Raw genomic sequence first — 22392 nt, 5'->3', positions numbered from 1 at the left:
CATATCTTTTAATCAAAATTTGATTCAAGCTTTGATCCTCAGCAAACAAACTATGCTGAATACATCTATATGGTCAGATTGAGTCCATAAAGTTTAAACTTATGATTTTCAGCTCAATAGTTCCATACCTTCAATAGCACCAAATATTAACCCTGTGTGTGATTGTGTGTGCTAGCACATGTGAATCTGTTTAGTACAATTAATAACACCTAGGTATCAAACATGTGCTCTTCATTGTTTATTTAGTGAAAGAAGAAATTTTGATATTCAGACAGATCTTAGAAGGAGCTAAAAAGTAACATCTTATAGCACCATAACTTAACGATTAAAAACATTAAACATTTTTATATTGAAACATATTCAACTAAAGCGTGTTTTTTAATAAAAGAAAGATAATGATAAAGACTTCTACAAGGTGTGATTAATTAATTAACTATTACAATTAAGACTTGCTACTGGATAGTATTGTACTACTAATAGTTCTAGGTATATATAAAATGAGAGAGAGAAAGATTAAAACTAGCTTCCCCATCAAGTAATTGGTTTCTTAAGACGGCCGTGTGGAAAAATGATATAGGCCAAAAGCGAGATGTGTTTGGGTTAGGATTCATTTGGAACCATTGATTGTTGAGTTTTGAATTTATTTTTATTATTTAGATTTGTATATGTGGATATTGGATAGTTGAATTAGAAATTTGATTTTTAGTTAGAGTTTGGATCCATCTTTTATCCAAATCAGAAATAGGGGGTTTATTGTAGATATTTTGGAAGGATGAATGACTTAAATTTATGAGATTTCTTTGACTTTGTGCATATTTTCTAGAGATCCCTAGTTACTGTACATTGGTGTAAGATAGCATACGTCATACACAGTTTCAATCCGCCTCAAAGCTTCCTTGCATTAAAAAAAAAAAACTCCTGCCGTGCGTGGACTCCTGCCATGTGCAACACAATGAAGTTTACCTATCCACTTTTTTCGAATTCTAAATAAACCCTTGAAATTGTGTATATGTGTTAGCAAGCATTATTGGATGTACGCATATATGTGTACATATGCATGTATATATGTGCATAACTGGCACACAATAGAATTTAGAGCAAGGATGTTAGAATTTTAACATCTACTACAAGGGATGATGGAAATATTTGCCCTTGATAAATGGATTTAGATACATTTCATCTTTGTGTTCTAATGTTTGCAGCTAAGCCACCACCCCTGCTTAATAATAGCTAAGGTTGGGGATAGCCCTCGTGGGACTAAGGAGCCAAGGCACTCTTGTTAAGAGTGGTACTCCCTACCAATTCCTGCTATCTGATCACTTTGAACTCACCTTTGTATTCTCATGCCCCTATCTTATCTTCTGATTTTTTGTCCAGAGAATCCCTCATTAGTTTGAGGGCATCTTCTATGTCTGAGCACAATTGGTGAGGGTCAGGGACAACTTCTTCGTCTACTGACACAACCAACTTCACCTTGTTCACATAGCTCTGGAAGTGAATTGTCAATGCCTGTGAAAGATTCATTGGAGATCAGACAAAAAAAGATTTCCTTCGATTTCATAATGAATGAAAGGTTTCTGTTTCTATGTATTTAAAAGTATGATCATATTTCTGAAGCTTAAACTTTAGTCTTGGGAAGAACGTCCTACTCAATTTTCATAATGACTATGATGAGATCCCTACAACTATCTGGTTAAAATGACCATTTCAAAGTTAAAGCTTCAAAAAAAGAAATGCATGAAAATAATCTAATTCTGTTCAAGTTAAAACAGACCAACATTAGCTTAGATATCGATTGATTTGATTGTTAATGCTAATTGTATAATACTTATATTTATATAACAATGATTAGTCTAATTATTGTTGGTTGAGAACTAGACAATTGATCGTTTAATCAAGTTCCCCAATTGGTTGTTTCCTGCATTAATGCTGTATTTCATCATACTTAGAGCCTACTTGTTAGCTTAAAATGTTTCTCTATAAAAGCATGAAGGACTACTTTGCTGGCTCCAAAGAGGAGCTATCCCTGCATATTCATGTCTCAAAGGTAGTACTATTAGTAACCATGAAACTCAGCAGACAAATTTCTAAAAGCAGAAGATTACGCCCCTGAGGTTTGTTTGGCTCTGACTTCTAAAAACTATGAAACTTTGCATCAAAGAACAAATTTACTTACATGAGGGTGCCCATATACAGTGGGAGCAAGATAGACGATTGGATGGCCAAAGAACTCAACATCCTCAACTGGACCAACAACATTTGAGAAGGAAAATGTTGTGTTGGAGACTACTCGGCGACAGAGAGTGGTTGCTATCTGTTTATCAAAATCACACAATTAAGGTTAACTGACGCTTTGCATGTTTGTGTGTGATGTGGAGAGAGAGAGAGAGAGAGAGAGAGAGAGAGAGAGAGAGAGAGAGAGAGAGAGAGAGAGAGAGAGAGAGACCTTAAAGCCAAAGAGTCTAGCTATTAGCACACCACTGACGTATGTGAAGGGAGCTTCAAGTGACAGTTTCTTTCTCTCAGCAATGGCTTTAGCATCTCGGACGTAATCGAGAGGGTGCTCATATCTCTTCATTGAGAAGGGGATGATCACGTAGCCCAGTCGATTTCCCCACCGTACTTTGTCGTTCCCCTTCTTCATCATCTCAGCCAGCTCCTACATACCAAGTTCCCTGTTCATCATTAACCTTTCACATTGAACCATTTGTTTGTTCAACTCGGTTCCTGATAAAACTGCCTTAGCCAAGTCCTATGTTGAACCACTAGAAGTATTCCAAACTCAAACTCAACTCAATGGCCTTAGATTCATTCACTTCATATGTCACATGGACACAGGTGAGGATACAGGATATGGCCATTTTTATGAAGTTTCCAATACTACTTATATAAACAGATACAGAACAGTAGTGAAAGTGGAGAATCCATGCTATATATATAGCTCACTTCCCTGACAAATTTCATTTCACAAAGTGTTCTAGCAAAACCCTCCTGCATCCTGATAAATCTAATTCACTTTGCTCCCCTGGCCAACTTGGACCAAGTCACAACTTGACCAAGATGGCTTGGGTCTGCAAGTTGTACATCTATTGGCTCATACAAGCAATGTCAGGTCTGTTTAAGTGGATCAGTACTTGTAGCATTAATGTGCTCTCTGCTCATATATAGGACCATTGATCCACAAAGATCTAATGGTTCCTATTTATCAAAATCACAAATAGTTATGTGTTTCACTATTCATACTTGAGGCAAGCAGTGCATGTTCAAGTTTGATGGTCTAGATGCTGGATGCGTTGGTGCTTCAGCAGAATGTACTGTAATAAATTAAATAAGTAAATAAAATGAAACACTTACATGGAGCCCTGGTGTTGGCCTGGTATTGAAGAGCACAGACGAACGGATCCGAATATTTGAAGGAATGCTTGCTTTTTCACCATCCACACCATTCTTCTTTGCTAGATTAAAAATGAAACTTTGAATTAAGATTTTCTTCAACTATGTTTTCAGAAAAGGAACTAAGTGAATTCAAAGATTCTGCAAGCCATGGCTCAGCTGCTAATGAGCTCAAGTTGGCTCCAAATCATGCAGAACTGGCTTGAGTTAGCTTGACATAGTTTGAGAGCCATGTCAATGAAGGAATCGCGACCAATGTAATTGGATTGGGGAAAACGGTCAGTTTCCGAACTGGCTAGGGTCTATATCACCAGGACATAGATTGGATCAATGGGATCTGGACAGGCTAATTTGGTTCTGATCAGATCTGGCTCTAGCCCTTGTCATTAGAAAAACTAAGGAAAGATATAAAAGGTCTGAATCTTTCCATAACACTTTGAGTAGTCCAATTCAGGCAGGCAAGTGAAGGCCAAAAACGAGCACCGAGCTCATTGGCCAACATCTTAAATATATACAAGTTAGATACAGATCCAGGCTTGGAACCATGGCTCAAGTGTTAAAACCTTGGCCAAATTGGGTTGAGCCCCGGGCCAGTCTTAATGCATTCAAGCTTCTTTATTGTCTATACTCACCATATCGTCTACTTAAGTACCGAACAAGTCCTGCCGAAGTTATTCCTAACATGACGTCATTGACTGTCTGCAGAAACCATTCAGAAGCAAAGGAATCAGGAGCTTAGCCTTGATCATCAGTATAAGCATAAATTTTCATAAACTAACAGCAAATCACTGATTACCACTAGGTTTTCCAACAATCATGTTAACTTGGAAGCCCTGAACTACTGAATTAATCTACACGATGTATTTAGTACATTGAGAACTTAAGTAGTGGGATGCAAGCACAATCCGAAACCTGATTAGGCATGAGCTGCACCCAAGCCTGGGCCCATGTCAATTACACAAATACATTGGCCTGGGAGCTGATTCTTGACCCAACAAGCTCCTCGCCCAGTGCGAGCCTAACAAAAACCAGATGGAGTAGTGGTAGGTCAATACTCACAGTGTTATTAGTACGATATGAGGTATTGTAGTATCGTTAGCTCATGGCGATACAATATACTCTCTTGAATTGAAAAAATACAGTGTATCGGTCTGTATCAGTGTTATCGAAAACGTGCCTGAGGCGTGAAGAGCAAAAACAAAAAAAAAATGAAGAAGAATAAAACCAGTTATGTAATCAGTTTCTCAGTTTCTTTGAATTAATTAGATTATTTTATTTTTATTTTTAATTAGTAAGCTTTTAATTAGTTTATTTTGCTTTTTATATGTTAATCACATAGTACTTATTTGAGATTTTCTATTGCTTATTGGTTGTTGCTTGCTTTATAGGACATTATATATTTCAATTATATAATTAGTTTTCAAGTTATGTAATCAGTTTCTTAGTTACTTTGAATTAATTAGATTATTTTACTTTTATTTTTAATTAGTAAGCTTTTAATTAGTTTGTTTTTCTTTTATATGTTAATCTCATTTTTTTGAGAACTTATTTGAGATTTTCTATTGCTTATTGGTTGTTGCTTTATAGGACATTATATTTTTCAATTAAATAATTAGTTTTCCAGTTATGTAATCAGTTTTTTAGTTACTTTTATATGTTAATCTTATATTTTTTAGTATTGTTTTGAGATTTTCTATTTCTTATTAGTTGTTACTTCATCAATAAAGCATTTCTTTATTTATTAGTATTTTTAGATATTTTTTTTATTTTTTTTAAGTTTTCAATTTTTTTTTTGAGGCTTATGCTTTACGCCTTGCCTTAGTTTTTGGTGGAGCGCCTCGCTACGCCTTAACGCTTTTCACAACACTGCTCTGTATTGTACTGCATCATATGATACATGCCATATCATATGAGAAGTCTGGGGGGAGGCAGAGATCAAAGTCTTGCAGTGGACTATGTCCAAGGGTGGATTTGTAAGGATAGTCATGGGTCAAGGGCTATCCCTCCAACCTTCAACAGGAAGCTATCTACTGAACAAAGAATGATGCTGGGGTCAAAGCCGAGGAGATTCATGATGCTGTTAAGTCTATCAATGCATACAAGGCCCCTGGGACTGATGGAATCAATGGGAAATTCTTTCCCCACTGCTAGCATATGTAAGGTATAGGACCTGATGTCACTAAGGCAGCTATGATTTTCCTACAGACTGAAAAAGTCCATCAGCAGGTGAATGGATCTATTTCCGCATCGCCTTGACCAAAACCACCTACATTGGGATTACTTGTTAATGGCTGATCAAGCTTGATGTATTCACCTTCAGAAACAAGAAGTTCTGGTCCTCGAGGTATATTATCAACCATTTGCTGTCCATTCGATGCATCAGCTATGGTTATTTCATATCCACCTTTTTCTTTACGTACTATTTTACTTACTATACCTACTGCTCCGTCGTCCTATCTGACTGAAAAGCCATAAAACCTCGAGGCTTGCGATACTATGGTTGTAGTTCCGCAACAAGGAAAGAAGACAATATGGCTGTGATTGGGGTCTTTGCCGGGCATAAAGCCAATGCCCATAGTGCGAACTCCTGTATTACGGAGTACTCGCATACGCGCCATGTCATACTCCATACCGGGGATTGTAAATGGTTTTTAGGCAGACCCCTACCAGTTATACAACCATATGCCATTGGGATTCGAACTTGCAACGTCCCAACACAAGGTGACGCACTAACTGGTATAGTCAAAACTTACTTTTTTACACGCCAAAGGTATCATTAAAGTAGAAGAGTAAAAATAGGAAGCAGGTATTACCCCAGAGACAGCATTCTTCACCAGCTTGACGTCATCCAAACTGAGTGTCGTATGGACTATACGCTTTCGCCTGCATTCTACTCCACTTGAGCCTTTGATTGGGCTCTCACTGTCCTTGTAAAACAAAGCGGTTGCTCCAAATAGCAATATATCAATCAAGCTATACCATATCGCCTGAAATCACCAACCAAAACCAATAGTCATGCAAATACAGCGCTCAGAAAATCTCGTGATATTTTGCAATGATTGACTTTTTCCGGGAAAAATATCAGCATAAATTATAAAACAAAAATATAAATACAAATATTAGCAACATAAAAATCATTGCAAAAGCGTTTTTTTTTTATTGATTCAACACCGTGACAAAAACTTGATATTTTGTAAATAGAAGGCACAATGAAAATACCACATTTTTTTAACATTATATCGGCTCACGATATATTCAAAATATCAGCTTTTACTGGATCTAGTACGACAAGGCCTCACATCATATCCAGATCCACATGGATCAGATCCGGATCCAAAAATAGACCAGATATTCAAATCTGGATCTATTATTGGATCAAACATGGCCCATTCCATATCCAACCCACGTTTTCATTCCTATCCTAGACTCAAACAATAACCAGATCAAGAATTCCAATACCGATCGAAGTCGGATCTCAATCTGCACAGGGACACAAACTCCACAAACTTCGGATCCGGTGTAGGCTCAAGGTTGTGCACAGAAAAACTGCATTAAAATAAATAAATAAAACAGAACGTACCAGTATAAACATCCGCAGAATCGCCAGGAACGAGAAGAAACCGGGTTTCTTGTTCGAGACTCGGTGTTTCGTTCCCGGTACGGTGGGGAGAGACTCGGGATCGGAGAGCTTCCTGGTGCAGGCAAGGAAGAGCGACATGAGCGAGATGCCGTCGCCCAGGGAATGGTGGATTCGGAAAACTGCCGTGGCCTCGGCTTCCCTGGTTTTAACGTTGAGGAGGTGGACTTCCCACAGCGGTTTCGACTTGTCGAGCGGTATTCCGGTGAGTCTCGCCACGTACCTCTCCAGCAAGTCCTCCGGCAGTTCCCCTCCTTCCTCGAAGTGCGGTATCACGATATGGTCATCGATGGATACTCGGGTCCGGATCCACTTCGGTGGACCCACTTCCCCTTCAACCTGCGTTTGAGGGAGCAAATGCAACGTCATTTTCTCGGTTTTATATTTCTTCGTATAAATATAAAAAAAACATTCTACAATGACAATAAGGAAGTCAGTGTATCGGGTTTGGTTCGGATTCAATTGATCGATTAACTATTTGATCAGACTCCGAAAAGGATTCCATATCCAATGAACTTAACGGGTCAGATTCAGGGTTCAGGGTTAGAAGTGTATTCGATTAGCTTAAATAGCTAAACAGATCCAGATTCAGTAATAACTAATAATCTGTTCCCATCCGTATCCGAATCTGACTCCAAATCTAGTTAAACCAGATCAGATGAACTCAGATCCAATATATTGGAACCGAAATTGTTTGTGAGCCGTACTTAAATGGCAACACCAACCATCTAACAAACCTGATCAGGGAAGGACTCCAAGACTGACTGAATGGACATCGGCCGGTTAGACACACGACCTAAATCTACTGGTTCAGCGACAAAGGCTGATTTTTTAAATTCTTACCAAAATCAAACACGAATTCATGGAATCATTGATTGAAAAAAATAAAAATAAAATGCCTAATTAAATATTCATGGTATTAAAAAATCAAATAAAAGCTTAAATTCTAACAAAAATCAAAGATTTAGGTTGGTTAAGTAACAACCAAAATCGAGCATTCATTAATGGAATCATGTTTATGATATATAAAAAAAATGACACAAAACACCCAAAAATTGTAATTAAGCACTTGCATCATTTGAAAAAAATGCAAACCAATACCTATTCTCTAAAAGATTAATTATGTTCATTGAGAAAAAAAAAATTCTTAATATCCTAACTAAAATCAAGCATCAATTACATGCATAATGCTAATTAAAAAACATAAAAAAAACTTTAAACCCTAATTAAATATTTATGATATTTAAAAATTAAATTAAATAAAAAACAAAAACCTTAGCAAGCTTTATACATTATGCTAAAAAAGCAAATAAAACCCCTAAAATCAAAACATTCATGTTATTATCAGATAATAACTAAGAAAAAGAATATAAAAAACTTAAAACCCTAATTAAAAATTTATATCATTTAGAAAAGTCCAAATCAATACCTTAATTCCTAAAAAATTCATAAATTTATGATACCTGAAAAAAAACCCTAATTGTCTAACCAAAATCAAACATTCATTATTTGCCTCATGATAATTTAAAAAATACACAAAAACCTTAAAACCTTAATTAAACATTCATGTTATTTAAAAAATAAACTACATAAAAAACCTAAACCCTAACAAACATCATACATTATACTAATAGAAAAAAAAACAAATAAAACCTGTAAAATCAAAGCGTTCATGCTATTAGCACACACTATGATAATTGAAAACAAATAAAACATAAAAAAGAAAACCCTATTTAAACATTTATGCCATTCGAAAAGTCCAAATCAATATCATAAATCTTAAAAAATTCATAGATTTATGCTCGTAAAAAAGACCATCTTAACATTCTAATCAAATTTAGGCATTTGCTTAATACTAATTAAAAAATATACAAAAACCTTAAAACCTTAATTAAACATTTATGTTATTTAAAAAATAAACTAAATCAAAGACCTGACTTGTGTGAGGATGAGAAACAGACAACATTAAATGGGGTCTGACTCTCACCCAAAGGCAGGCCCAAAGATTACGAAAGAGAAAATAATGAGACCAACCAATAAATTAACTATTTTTGAAGATCTTTACTCTGTGGACCCCACACCATAACAGAGTCATTTGGCAGCACTAAACAGAGAGAATTTATGATCAGAAAGAGACGACAAGAAATGAAATTTGAAAAGAAAAGATAAGGCTGGACGCAAGGAATAATTATTGTAAAAAAACAAAAAAGTTTTTTTTGTCATTTTCAGATGACAATTTCAAAATAACTTTTAATTTAATGAAACATTTATTTTGGACCCCGTTTTTGCGTGTCTTGACTTTGAGGCTTGTAATGCTTTCTAAAATCATTAGTTTAAGAACTCAGTCAAGATTAGCTGACCAAGTTGGTGTCATCCAACAAATGCCATCTTTTCTCCAATCCAATAGCTGGCATGAAGTACCAGTTTTGGTGATCTCAATCGACAGACCATCAGGTCAGATGCTGCCTTGGATGCCGTCCATCCATGTGATAAACCGAAGCCAGAACACCATGGATGGATAAGTTGATTCTTAGATGGGCCCTACAATTTTTTTGAGAGCTATTCAAGTTTTAGATGAACGGCATCTACAGTGCAAAAAATAAACAGCTAAACCAAAAAGTGTTTTGGCTGCCATTCATCACATGGACGAACGGCATCCGATGCAGATCTGCACCGTCAGAGCTGCATCTGAACTGATGGGCTCTCATTTTTTACCATGCATCTCAATATACAAACTTTTTTTTTTTTTGGCAAGTTGGGTTTAACCTGATGGATTTGAACCCGTGACCCATCAGTTGTGATAGTGCAACCTAATAATCTAGCTACTCTCATCAACATTTTTATCCATATTTATATGTAATATACTGTTGACTTGGTTTATTTAGCAAGAAACATATGAAACCATTCAATCCAAAAGCGTTCTTTCTTTTTTTTTCTAGATAAAAAAAAAAAATCATGGCTTACACATTTGCAAGCTTTCATTTGGCTAGCCTCGACCTTTCATGAGTAAGAGACATTTGTTTCGAAACCATGATCATCACATATCAGGTGACAAACCATGACCACAAAGGCAGAGTCCTTGTGGACCTCAATCCATGTGCCCAACCAACTAAATCAACCACACAAATTTTGTGGACTGGATTGAACTGATGAAACTCACAGTTACACGTTTTACCAATAACAGCAAGTTTTCTCAAGACAATAGAAAGACTGAAAATCAAGAACTTGTTAGTGCAATGAAATCATTCTAAAGCATCTTATTCATGAACTTTATCACATCTCTTGCGGTGTGGAGGCAAGTGTCATGAGCTATCAAAATTGTGAAAACAATATGTTTTGTCTTTTTGAGAGGTGCACACGCCAAGCTTGTAGAAAGTCAAAACTAATGAGATCAGGATATTTTAAGACTCTGTTTGGGAGCTGATGGAAGGAGAGATAAAGGAGTTTAATAAATGCAAACGTTCCCATTTACCCTGTTTGGAAGCCAGTAGTTAAGTTTTTGTTTTTATTTTTTATGACGAAGTAACCCTCACGAAGAATTGGGTCACTTAATGGGCTCAAACCTTCCTGCAAGGTAAAACTCTGGGTTGAGGAGACGACCACTCAGCCTTTTCATACAGGTTTCAGTCTTTTTTAATTTACATTTGTATTTACGATCTATCTAATTGGCAATGAGTTACTTACATAGGGTAAGATTGTAAATGAGTCGGATATGATTAGCATCAGGGTTGACCCGATACTAGATCCGACTTACAATAAGTGTGTCTGGTTCTAGATCCGGATCTGACTCAACACATGGTAGAATTCCCAAAGCTGATAAGATATGACCCTTCTGATACTGGATCCATAAAAAATGGGTAAAGTATATTGGTTTTTATGTGAAATAGATAAAGAGGGTTTCTGTTCAGGTCCAATTTCAATCCGGTTCTAAACCTGTTTATTCCATCTAATTCAGTTCAAGATCTGACTAAACCCGAAATTCTCTGTTCCAAATCCAACCAAGATTGAGTTGGAACCGGATTGGAATTCCGATTCTAAGCTAAGACTGGTCCATATTGTCTATTTGGGTGTGCCAGCTAGGTCAACCATATATAGGCAGAATTACACTGACAAAAGTTTAAATAAAAAAAGTGACAGGGAAATTATCTAAAGAAAATGGAATACTTTTAATTTCTTGTATTTTTATCAGCAAAATATAAAAAATATATTGGTTAAAAATTTTAAAAAATTAAGAAGTAGAAATTCTGAAAATCATGGTATTTTTGTAAAAACAAGTAGCACGCTATTTTAGCCGTTTTTTTCATTGTATCTTCAAAAACATCACCGATATTTGGCACAATGGCAGTAAAAAAAACACAAAAAAAAGAAAAAAATTTCTTTTCCGGTGATGTCTGTCGAAACAACTCAACAAGCGCTTCACTGAACCTGATTTAAAAAATATTAATAGTAATAATATCACCTCTGAAGAGCAGACAGAGGAACAAAAGGATCGAACTTTATTCTGTCTTTTTCTCTTTATCGCTTTCCCTTTTAAACGCTGCCATTGTTCGACGTTTGTCTTTTTGGTTTTACATGAAACGCATAATATGTGGCATGAAACGCGAAGGTAAGAAAAAGGAAAGATTAAAAAAAAAAATGGAAAATCAGGAACTAGATAGTCGGTGAGGAAGTAGGAGGTACCAGGATGCTCGAGAAACGTGGGTGGCGAACTAAGGTGAGGAGGAGGCCGGAGCGGAGGGCGTCGAGGTCGAAGGGGCAGCCGACGCCGACGATGGTGATGATGTAAGTGTCGAAGTTGGGTTGGATGAAGAGGCGGGCGGCTGGGCTCAGCGGCTGCTCCTCCACCTCCCTCTCCCCGATCATCATGCCTCTTGACTTCTCTTCTTCTTCTTCATCTTCTTCCTTGAGAGGCCGCCTTGATCGGGTTCGGACCCTCAATTCCATGGAGGGAGGGGAGGGTTTTGAGTTTTAACACTTTGGTGCCCTCCCCAAATGGATCAGAGAGAGAGAGAGATGATCCTATTTCACTATTTGTTTGGTACGTGCTAGCCTCGAATTGATGACCGGAGGTCTCGATTGAGAGAGAGAGGTTTGGACAAAACCGACGAAAGGCCAAGCCAGAGACGGTGGTAGGGTGGGTGGGCAAATTTTTCATAAAAGAGGGACTAGCAGAACAGGCCCGCAAGTAGGGGTTACTCGTCAACCGGATGGACCGATTTCTTTTTCCGGGTTTTGTTAGATTCTGAGGAAAACATGTCGCTCAGGCTGGTGGTGACACGTGTCATTTGCGTCATTGCATGAAGTGGCTCGTTCATCAAGACTGGCTCTGGACCCCTTATGGAATGTGGGAAAGTGATTTCCCTGGAACTCTAGATAGAACTTGGAAGAACCAAGCAAAGCCGGGTTTTTTTTTCCCGCTTTTTCATATCTGGCCCGTTGAGATGTTCCCCTACAGCCGGATTCCTGGTGCACCGTTTGTTTTACGTTGAAGGATGGGAATGGAAAAGTGCACCTTTTTTCATCTTTGGGGCCCACTGCCCACACACATAAAGCTGATTAACCAACCTAGCAGCTCGTGACTCTACTTGGTTCAGCTCGTCACCAACAGAGCCACGAGCAGCTCGTTTAGCTTAAACGAGTAGAGCCCGAACACAAGGTATTCTGATCGATTTTGTTCGAAACAGCTTTCATAGATAAAATATATTTTTTTGTCTATAACATATATTTTAAGTGTAATATATAAAAAGAAGAATGCATAAAATATATATAAAAAGAGAAGGATGAATGAAAATTATATACCTAAAATATAAACTATATATATATATATATATAACATGAAATGTTTTTACATGAGCAAGCTTGTGTTCATCTCATCTCATTCCGGGGCGCTAAACACGAGCCGAGCCACGTGTTCAATCCGCAAATGAGGAATCCACAGTTTTTATGGTTTTGTCTAATCCATACAGCTGTTTGGAGGGCTTGGCTCACGATCTGAAAGCGGGCAATCTGTGAATGTCATCAAGTTGATCGGATGTCACAAGTTCAAAACCTACAAGCGGCGTTCCTTGTCGCAAGGTCAAAGTTGGTGTGCTCCTTGTGGTCATAGACGGAGGCTAGGGTGGGCAAGGGACCACCCTAACTTCGAAATTCACAATAAAGGGGTTTGGGTCAGGGTATACAGTGATTACCCTTGTCCTAATGTTGTGCCCACCAGCACATCCGGACATGTATGCACGCACACACACACACATTTGGATTTTTGGCTCCACCATTGCTTATAATTAGTGACATTTCATACCAACGCGGTTCCTCCTGGTTGGTTTGGTAGGAGCTATCAGTGCATGTCTCCCTGTGGTGGGACGTTGCAGGTTAAAACCCCAGTGGGGGGTTGAATAATAACTGGTGGGTGGGAGTCTGCCTAACCCCAACTTGCCTTTAAAATAAAAAAGAACTAGTGACATTTCATGGTGCTCTAGTAAGATGTGAACCCCATGTATCAATATCCCAAATTTGATATTTTCAAAAAAGCAGAAAGAACCAAGAAAAAACAGGCAACACGCAAAGGGCAGTTGGGTGGCATAAGTGACAAAAGGAAGGCACGTGCTTGATGGCTAAACATTGTCATAAAGCATATTGCTACTATTGATAGATACCCCGCTGAATTGCATTTATGTGCTAAAAAAATCTACTGTTTAGAGATTCGAGGACTCAAACACCTCCTCCCCTCTACCCCCCCCCTTACATTGGACTTTAAATTACTAGATTTGATGAGAGAGGGAGGGTGGGAGGGGTGTGGCTGTCTGTCCTGTCCTGGGGATCTAAATTTAAGGATTTGAGAGAGGGTCGGATCAAGGCATGAGGCTCACACCTTGATCTGCATGCCTATAGATCTCCTCAAAGATCTACCACATTCAAATGTACAGTGATTTTCAAATAGGGACGTGAACATGACTAATTTAGCCATTACCGGTTCCGACCTAATCAGATCTGATATAATTGGATTTGGATCAGATAGAACCAAATTTGGATCACATTAGTTTAAAATCTGATATTTACAGATGAATTTTGTGAGATTCGGATTCGGATTCAGACTCGGATGTAAAAGTCGATACTGAATTGAGATCTGATTATTAATCAGATTCAAACTTGACTATGGAACCCGATAGTTCGGTGCAGCTATTGGATTATAACTGAGCCGTTGACTTCCCTACATACATGTGCACCACCACTACCACTAGTACAGCAGGTGTAAGGTCGGGTAGGCCGCCTGTGCCCTGATCCAATGGCACGGACCAAATGTATGCTGACACAAAATTAGGCTTTTCTGCTTTTACAATAATGGCCCAAATGGATTTCAACTAATCCAACATTCTAAATTGATTATAACAGTATTCTCAACTACATTTCTTATCCCCTACTGAACCAAAGGTCTCATCTAATGGGACGATCTAAATTACAACCCTGGATCCCCAATCGTTTGAATCAAAATATTAAATCCTTCATTCAAAGAAAACAAAGAGAAAACTATACTCAAATCCCATGCGCATCACCAGCCGAAGCTTGGCGAGAGCCCCACCTAAAGTTTTGAAAATAAGTGATGCCCCTTTGAAAAGTTTTGAAAATTTTAAATATTAGAAATCAAAATTTTTTTGACCTCCTTTAAGCAAAAAATTTAGATGAAAGTTTTTTGAAAATTTTAAACAGTGTTGCTCCTTTTGAAAAGTTTTGAAAATTTTAAATATTAGAAACCAAATTTTTTTTGCCCACATTTAAGCAAAAAATTTTGAAAATTTTCAACCGAGTAATTGATAATCCCTTTTAAAAGTTTTGAAAATTTTAAATATTAGAAACCAATTTTTTTTTGCCCCCCCCCCCCCCCCTTTAAGCAAAATCTTGAATCCGCTACTGTCCCTGCGGTCGAGGGGTAAGCCCTTGGAGTTTTATGCTGACATGGACGGAGACTGTAAGGCATGCAGGCTGAGCCAGTGCAGCTAGGTCTTTGCTTCTGGAGCATTTTTTTTGAGTAAAAAAAAGTGAAAAACAATACTAAATCGCATTCTTGAGGTCATCAGTTACGCTATACCATCCCAATCATCATCAACTGGACAACTCCAAATCCCCAATCACTTACATTAAATCCTTCATTAAAAAAACATCAGGAGATGTCTTTTACATGGTCTCTTTGCTAGGAATCGACTGTTGAATCATGTTTTTCCACAAAAAAACATGATCTTGGATGCTTAAATATTCATGAAAATTCTGAGCACTGCTAATTTTCAAGACTTAATAGACCCTAATCTTGCATCACAATCGGATGGTCAAAGAGCTAGTGTTTATAAAACTAAACTTGTAGATCACATCATGGTAAAATTTAAGAAAAAACAAAAATTCATGAAAATCTTTGTTCACACCATAGTTCATATATATATATCTATTTTGGCATGGTCTATCAGATGTTTTGGCATGGTCTGTTTGCTAGGGATCTCATAGTCCATTGTGCTTTAATTAATATGATAGTTTTTTTTAATCTTAAAGTTTTTGTCTATTGTTGGCCATTGATTTTTCATCTAATTTAAAAACCTGCACACAGGTCATAATTATGAGATCCAAACGTCATTTTTTTACCAACTATGTAGATCACATGGTAGGGTCAGATCAACGGAAACTTTTTTTTTAATGCCATCGTCCTCCCCCCCCCTCTCTCTCTCTCTCTTATATATATATATATATATAAATGTTTGTTTGCTAAGGATTCACTACAAGAAACAAAGTTAATAGTGGTGACTTTTTAAAATAAACAAAAAAAAGTGGCTGCTATTGACTAGCATTAACGACAACTTTTGATATCTCCGAAAATGCCTTAGCCCCGCACAAATTAATGTCACCGTTAAAGACATATCTATAATGACGCTTTTATATATCACTATTGTAGGTATGTTTATAATGGTGATATTATATAGTTGTTAAATATGTTGCCATTATAAACATACCTATAACGATGACTTTAAATATCATCGTTATAAGTATGTTTATAACGATTTGCCGTTAAAAAACTTGTACGATAATATTTAACGAGCATATAATATCATCACTATTGATATATAACGGCGAGATATAAATCTTGCCATTATAATCTCATCTATATTGATGATATATAGGACCGTTAATTATTTATATTAAAAAACTTTTACAGTAATATTTAATAGGCATATAATATCGCTGTTATTGATATATAATTGTGAGATAAAAAAGCTCATTGTTATAGCCTTTCTCTATAACGATGACATGTCTGTCGCTTTTATAGCTTTTCTCTTTCTCTACAATGGCGATATTTGTATCGCCGTTATAGCCTAGTATTTTAAAATGACCTGATAGACTCTTTTTTATTTTTTTCTCTTCTTCTCTCTTTGGGATCTCTCTACACTCTCATCGGACCACCGCAGGCCACAGACGGAGTGCCTACTCCCTGCTCTCCCTAAGATCTCTCTATACTCTCTTCAGACTGCCGTCCTGGCCATCGCTAGATTGCCTACTCTCTCTCTCTCTCTCTCTCTCTCTCTCTCTCTCTTCTGGTAGGGTGTTGCGTGTTCTCCCCCGAAGATGCAGAGTTTGCTACAGTGCATGTTTGGGGGTCCGAATGAGCGCCACGTATACAAGCACGTGGAGCTCGTATCCCCATGTGTGTCAGCATCACTTAGCATCAGAGTTTGGTGTGGTTGCAAAGACTTAAGTAACCTTTTCTGCCATTCTCGCCATGAAATGATGGTTCGAGAAAAAGACAAAAATGTCCTCCATCCAGGAAAGGGAGGATGATCTAAACTCTTCAAAAAGTCTAAACGTTCCGTTTTCGCACTAAGTAGTAAACTCCTATGCTGCCAGAGGATCACCCTTTGATGACGCACCATCTGTTGTAACAGGAGCTCCCTTTGACGATGCACCCTTTACCATCGTCTATTGCCGCCGAAGCACCGTTTGCCGTCGTCTTGAGTTCAGGTTCCCGCCTTGGTTTTTAGCTTATGTTACAATACATTGTCGCCTTCTCGTTCCTGCCTTGTGTTACAAAATATTTCTGGGTTCGTTCCTACCTCGTGGAGATAACTATAAATCGATCGACTGGTTTGATCATTGGTGGGCATCATAGGGGCATTTGTCAACCATATATTTTTACAGTCTTCTCTTCTTCTTCATTTTCGTTAGGCAGTATGAAAAAAAGCAATGACACACAAATATTCCAACAAGTGCCATTAAGGCATCGTGAGTACCTTTCTATGTCATCATGCTATTGTTGAAGAACGCATGTCATCGTGAGTGCCATTAAGGTGTTGTTTTGTTATTACAGGTGGATGTTGTTTTTTTGACGGTTGAAAAATTAAAGATATTTGTAAGACGTTAGTACCTGTTGACAAGAATGCTTGTTTACAGAAGCGAGAAAGGGCCTCTACCCCATCCAGTATCGTCCATTCAATCAGTATGTGCAATGTAACGCAAATCGCGGTTGTAGTAACATACTACCGATTTGTGAGATGTTTTGTTTGTTAATATCGATTTGTAAGCTATTATGTTGATTTTTTGTATCGATTTGTAATATAGTATGCGATATATATTGATTTGTAAGATATTATGTGTTTTGTAGTGTCGATTTATAAGCTATTATGTTGAATTACCGTATCGATTTGTAATATATTATGCGATATGTATATCAATTTGTAAGATATTATGTATTTTTTAGTATCGATTTGTAAGATATTTGTAGAAAGAATTTTAAAACGTGTGCATGCGAAAATACATTGTTGCGCACTTGCGGTGAAGATTTTTGTATTCAAATCGCTGCTCATTTAACGATTTTTATTGAAATCTCTTCACAGCATCGTAGATATAATTAAAGCATTGTCGCGTGAATCGCTATCGTCAACACACATATACGACAAATTGTTTCTTTTATTGGCATGGTAAATAACAACTCGATGCATAGTATAAGCAAATAACAAATCATTGTTGCTTTTATACTGTGATTCATTCAATCGTTTTTTGACTTGTTTAACCTTATTGATATCCGTTGTTATATGCATCTTGAATAAATCATAGTAAACGCATGCGCTGGCTAATGCAAATTGATATCTTGCTTATGACAGTGATGAACTTATCATCTGGTTGCAGTGAAGATGATCTATCTCAATCATTGGAAAGTTATAGAGAAGTGAACATCTATACTAATGACGCATCTGAAGAAGTGAACATGTGCACTAATGATGCACATGATAAGAAGGGTGCAAGCATTGGATTCACTTTTGACTTGAATGTTTCAACAGAAGAAATGCAATTCGATAATAAGGTAGACGATCATGACAGTACACTTGATAAAGGTGCAGACACTGAGAATGTATATGATAGTACACTTGATTCTGTTCTCGTATAAGGAATGCAGTTTAATAATAAGGAAGCTGCATATAAATTTTACAATGATTATGCCTTAAAACTTGGCTTCAGTATTAGAAAGTATTCTTGATCAAAAAATGCACAGGGTGTCGTGGTGAGAAAGACATATGTTTGTTCTAAGGAAGGTTGTAAGAAGTTAAGTGAAAATTTAATAAGGAGCAAGCCAGATTCAAGATGTGGATGACCAACGCGAATGGTGTTAAGAAGACTTCCGAATGAAAAATATGTAGTTCATACTTTAATCAGTGATCATAACCATAAATTATCAGCTTCATTTATGACTCCTATATTAAAGTCACATCGTAAAGTAACTGATGCACATGCTGTAATTACTGAAATAATTGATAGCGTCGGCATTGCACCAAGGAAGATATACAATTTATGTGCGTGCATAGATGGTGGTCGCAAGAATGTGTCATTCACGCCTATGGATCTAAGAAACCACTTGAGAAGGAAAATGACAAATAACTTGAAGAATGAAGAAATATGTTCTTTGGTTGATTACTTACAAAAGAAATCAAGCATTGACCCTGGTTTTCTTAGTGCAATGCAACTGGATGAAGATGGATATGCTGTGAAATGGGAAAGGAAAGCCATTTTTGTCATAAAATTGTTTACTTCTTGCAGTAATAGGTATTTAGGACCCATTGTATCTATTCCTACAATAATAAGAAATGCTTATAACAATAACAAATATTAGGTGAGAAAAAATGAGATTTAACTAGTATTTTACTAATTATATATATCACTACAAGGATGAGGGTCAATAGCAGTGACTCTTTTCCAGTGAGACAAAATCTTGTTGCTACTAATAACGCAATAACAACGAGTTTTTTATATGTGCTAATTGATAGGTAATAGCAGAGACATAAATATCTCTCCGTTATTACTCTACTACAGTCATGAATTGCGCCACTATTAACTTATCAATAACGATGAGCTTGATATCTTCTGGAATGCCTTGCTTCTGCACACGTCTCATCGTTAAAGACATATGTATAAAGGCGAGATTATTTGGTCATTAGATATTGTTGTTAAAACACTTTACGACTATATTTAATGCCTTGAAGATCTCCTTGTTATATATCATTAACGATGAGATATGGATTGCACCGTTATAGAGTGACGTCTATAAAAAGGGCTCAACAAGCCCTTTTTATATTTCTCTTTCTTTAATTTTTTCACATATTGGACCATTGTCGGCCACCTACAGGTCTCCTCCACCATCAACATCGGCCCTCTCCGCGACCCCATAGTCTCTCTCTCTCTCTCTCTTCCTGTTTCATGTGTAGCCCATCCGTCGTTCGACACCATCATCGGTCTGGGTGGACCTTCAATAGCCTCTTCTTCCTCTTTTACATAGATCGGATGGCCGCTAGGTCTTCTTCTTCCTCTTTATTTTTTTTTATTTTTTTTTAAATCATAGATGAGAGATTGTTTTGATTTTAGGGGCTGTATTTGTTTTTTTTTTCAATTGGCATAATGTATGATGTTTTTTAGGATTTAGGTTATTGATTTAGTTTATTTTTTAAACAACATGAATGTTTAATTAGGTTTTTAGGGTTTATTGTATTTTTTATTATCATTAGGCATATAATGAATGTTTGATTTTTATTAGATTATTAAAGTATTTTTAATTAGCATAAATATATGATTTTTTTAGGATTTAGTGTATTGATTTAGATTCTTGCAAATAGCATTAGTGTTTAATTAGGGTTTTAGGGTTTTTTATTTTGATTTTTCAAATGACATTAATGTATTGCTTGACCAGGTGGAAGTTGAGTGTATTCCCTTGTGGGCAGGAAAGACCTCAAAGGACCAATCATATGCTTGCCAATGTGAAATCGGTAAGGAGATGGGTTTCCCTCAACCTTGATGAAAAAAAAAGAAAAAATAAGTGATAGTTTGGCGCATTTACCAAATCTCACCCAAGAATAGTTGACAATCTGATAAGGAATCCATAAATATTTTCCTGCTAAGTTTAGATCTCTCTCTTTCTCTTATGTATATTCTTGTTTTTTGCTATGGGTATCTAAGACTGTTGAAGAAAGCCAACTTCCTCTCTTTTAAACTTTTGGAGATCATGAATGCTTATAAAGGTGGATGTCTTTAATCATATCAACACAACACCTGTTTCTTTCTCTCTTGTGAACATATTTTGCACAAGTTGGAAGAAAACTCTTTAGATCCTTTATGCAAATGCTCATGCATGATAATAGAGACTGCAATTTCACCCATTTTATTTTTGGTTAGCCTTTGTTTCTGTTCTCTCGTCTGCCAACAACTCTACTGTGAAGAGTTTGGTTATCTCTCTTTCAATGGGTTCTATGTGGTCATTTTTTGTTTTCAAAAGTCTAGATGTCCCAATGGTTGCTTCTTTTTCTTGTATTTTGCATTTCATCTTCTAAAGAAGATTATGAAATCCAGAATTCTCACGCCCCCTCCCCCTCTCTGGTTTCTTGAATCATATTAGATGTCTGCACTGATCCAGAAAAATCAGATACATGTTTCAAATCAGAATATTATTTATGATTTCATTCAAACCATCCTACAGTCAGGTTCGAGTTTTGGAGCTATCTTCTTAGCGGGAGGCGACGTAGGCAGAGCTCCAATAATTAAGAAAAGAACAAAAGATAAACCAAGATGAACGAAAAAGAGAAAGAGCAAAAAATGAGCAAGAAAGAGAAGAAATACTGCGAAAGAAGCAGCTACAAAGTTCAAAGAGGAAATACAAGCCTTCATGGATGCACACAGACACAACCCCCCTTCTTAAATCCAAAATTCCTAAACTATCTTTGTTTAACTATAATTTTCCACATTGCTACAATTTATAAACTCTTTATTTACTTATTTATGATCTAATTGTTTTGATAATAGAGAGTATAAGTGATTTTAAATCTATATAACTGATATATATATATATATACATATATATTGAATTAAAGTTGATATCCTCTTGAATTGAAAAGATGTTTTATTAATGTTATCTTTATGCTTTTCTAGATTCTCATGGAAGTGTAAGAAAAAGGCTAAAGCATTATCGAGCCTTCAATCGTAATGTGAGTAAAATATCTGTAAATTATTAAACTGAATTCTTATATTGCTATTATCATCATTAACATTGTTATAATTATTTTTTTTGAATTGTGAGATTGTACTCATTCTTGAAGTGTGTTTGTTGCTAGTTTGGAGAGGATGTAGGGGAGGGGGTTGGAGAGGATGTATATTTATTTTTTAAAGTATGTTTATTTTTTAAAATTTATGTTTATATTTGAATGTTTGAGAAAGTTGCTGAAGTATATGTTTATATTTAAATGTATGTTTTAGGATGTGTAAACACTAGTTTATATTTATATTTGAATTGATATTTGAAGCGTATGTTTATATTTGAATGGATGCATGTTTGAGGGGATTGGAGATAATGAATGTTTAAGAAGGTTGGAAAAGTGTATGCTTCTATTTGAATATTTATTTCAGGATGTATAAACACTAGTGTATATTTATATTTGAATTGACATTTGAAGTGTTGTTTATATTTGAATAAATGTATATGTTTGAGGAAGGTTGAAGTATATATTTGAATTGTATTTACTGTTTTGTTTAATGTAATGTAATATATATATTTTAAAACTAATATAAAAAAATGTATTTGTCATTTTGTGTCGTCGTTATTGGCCTTAACCCAATATCGTTGTAACAACCTATAACAATGACTTAATTGTCGCCTTCATAGCCTATAACAATGACTTAATTGTCGCCTTCATAGCCTATAATAGTAATTTGCTTCTCACTGTTATTGACTATAACGATGAGTTAATTCTCCCATTTAAAGTCTATAATAATGACAATGAAATATTATTGTTATAGGTTATGTCATCATTTTTGGGTGGGTCACCGTTATTGGTGTTCTCAGTTTTGATGAAATT

General features: G+C 36.3%; 1 protein-coding gene across 1 annotated transcript; it reads right to left on the bottom strand.

The window, feature by feature from the left end:
* Positions 1-1010: 1010 nt before the first annotated feature.
* On the bottom strand, positions 1011-12189 carry LOC149836953 (wax ester synthase/diacylglycerol acyltransferase 11-like). Its single transcript, XM_090005694.1, has 8 exons — positions 11711-12189; positions 6974-7369; positions 6207-6380; positions 4026-4092; positions 3355-3455; positions 2447-2659; positions 2177-2314; positions 1011-1509 (listed from the first exon to the last, which is right to left on the bottom strand). The coding sequence occupies exons 1-8, from the start codon at positions 11972-11974 to the stop codon at positions 1342-1344; spliced, it is 1521 nt and encodes a 506-aa protein (XP_089861820.1). The 5' UTR covers positions 11975-12189; the 3' UTR covers positions 1011-1341.
* Between the last annotated feature and the right edge of the window lie 10203 nt (positions 12190-22392).

Source organism: Nuphar pumila, chromosome 5 (assembly GCF_984573655.1).
Source record: "Nuphar pumila chromosome 5, dmNupPumi1.hap1.1, whole genome shotgun sequence".
Classification (NCBI taxonomy): Eukaryota; Viridiplantae; Streptophyta; class Magnoliopsida; order Nymphaeales; family Nymphaeaceae; genus Nuphar; species Nuphar pumila.
The sequence above is the reverse complement of the archived record's forward strand: the minus strand, read 5'-3'. Positions and strand labels throughout refer to the sequence as shown.

What these genes read in the sequence shown, in the direction of transcription:
- LOC149836953 (XM_090005694.1), bottom strand. Translation starts at nt 11,974, where the DNA reads ATGGAATTGAGGGTCCGAACCCGATCAAGGCGGCCTCTCAAGGAAGAA. An exon ending in GGCCAACACCAGGGCTCCAT is followed by an intron (nt 2,660 to 3,354) that starts GTAAGTGTTTCA and finishes CTTGGTATGTAG; the next exon opens with GAGCTGGCTGAGATGATGAA. An exon ending in CTGTATATGGGCACCCTCAT is followed by an intron (nt 1,510 to 2,176) that starts GTAAGTAAATTT and finishes AATCTTTCACAG; the next exon opens with GCATTGACAATTCACTTCCA.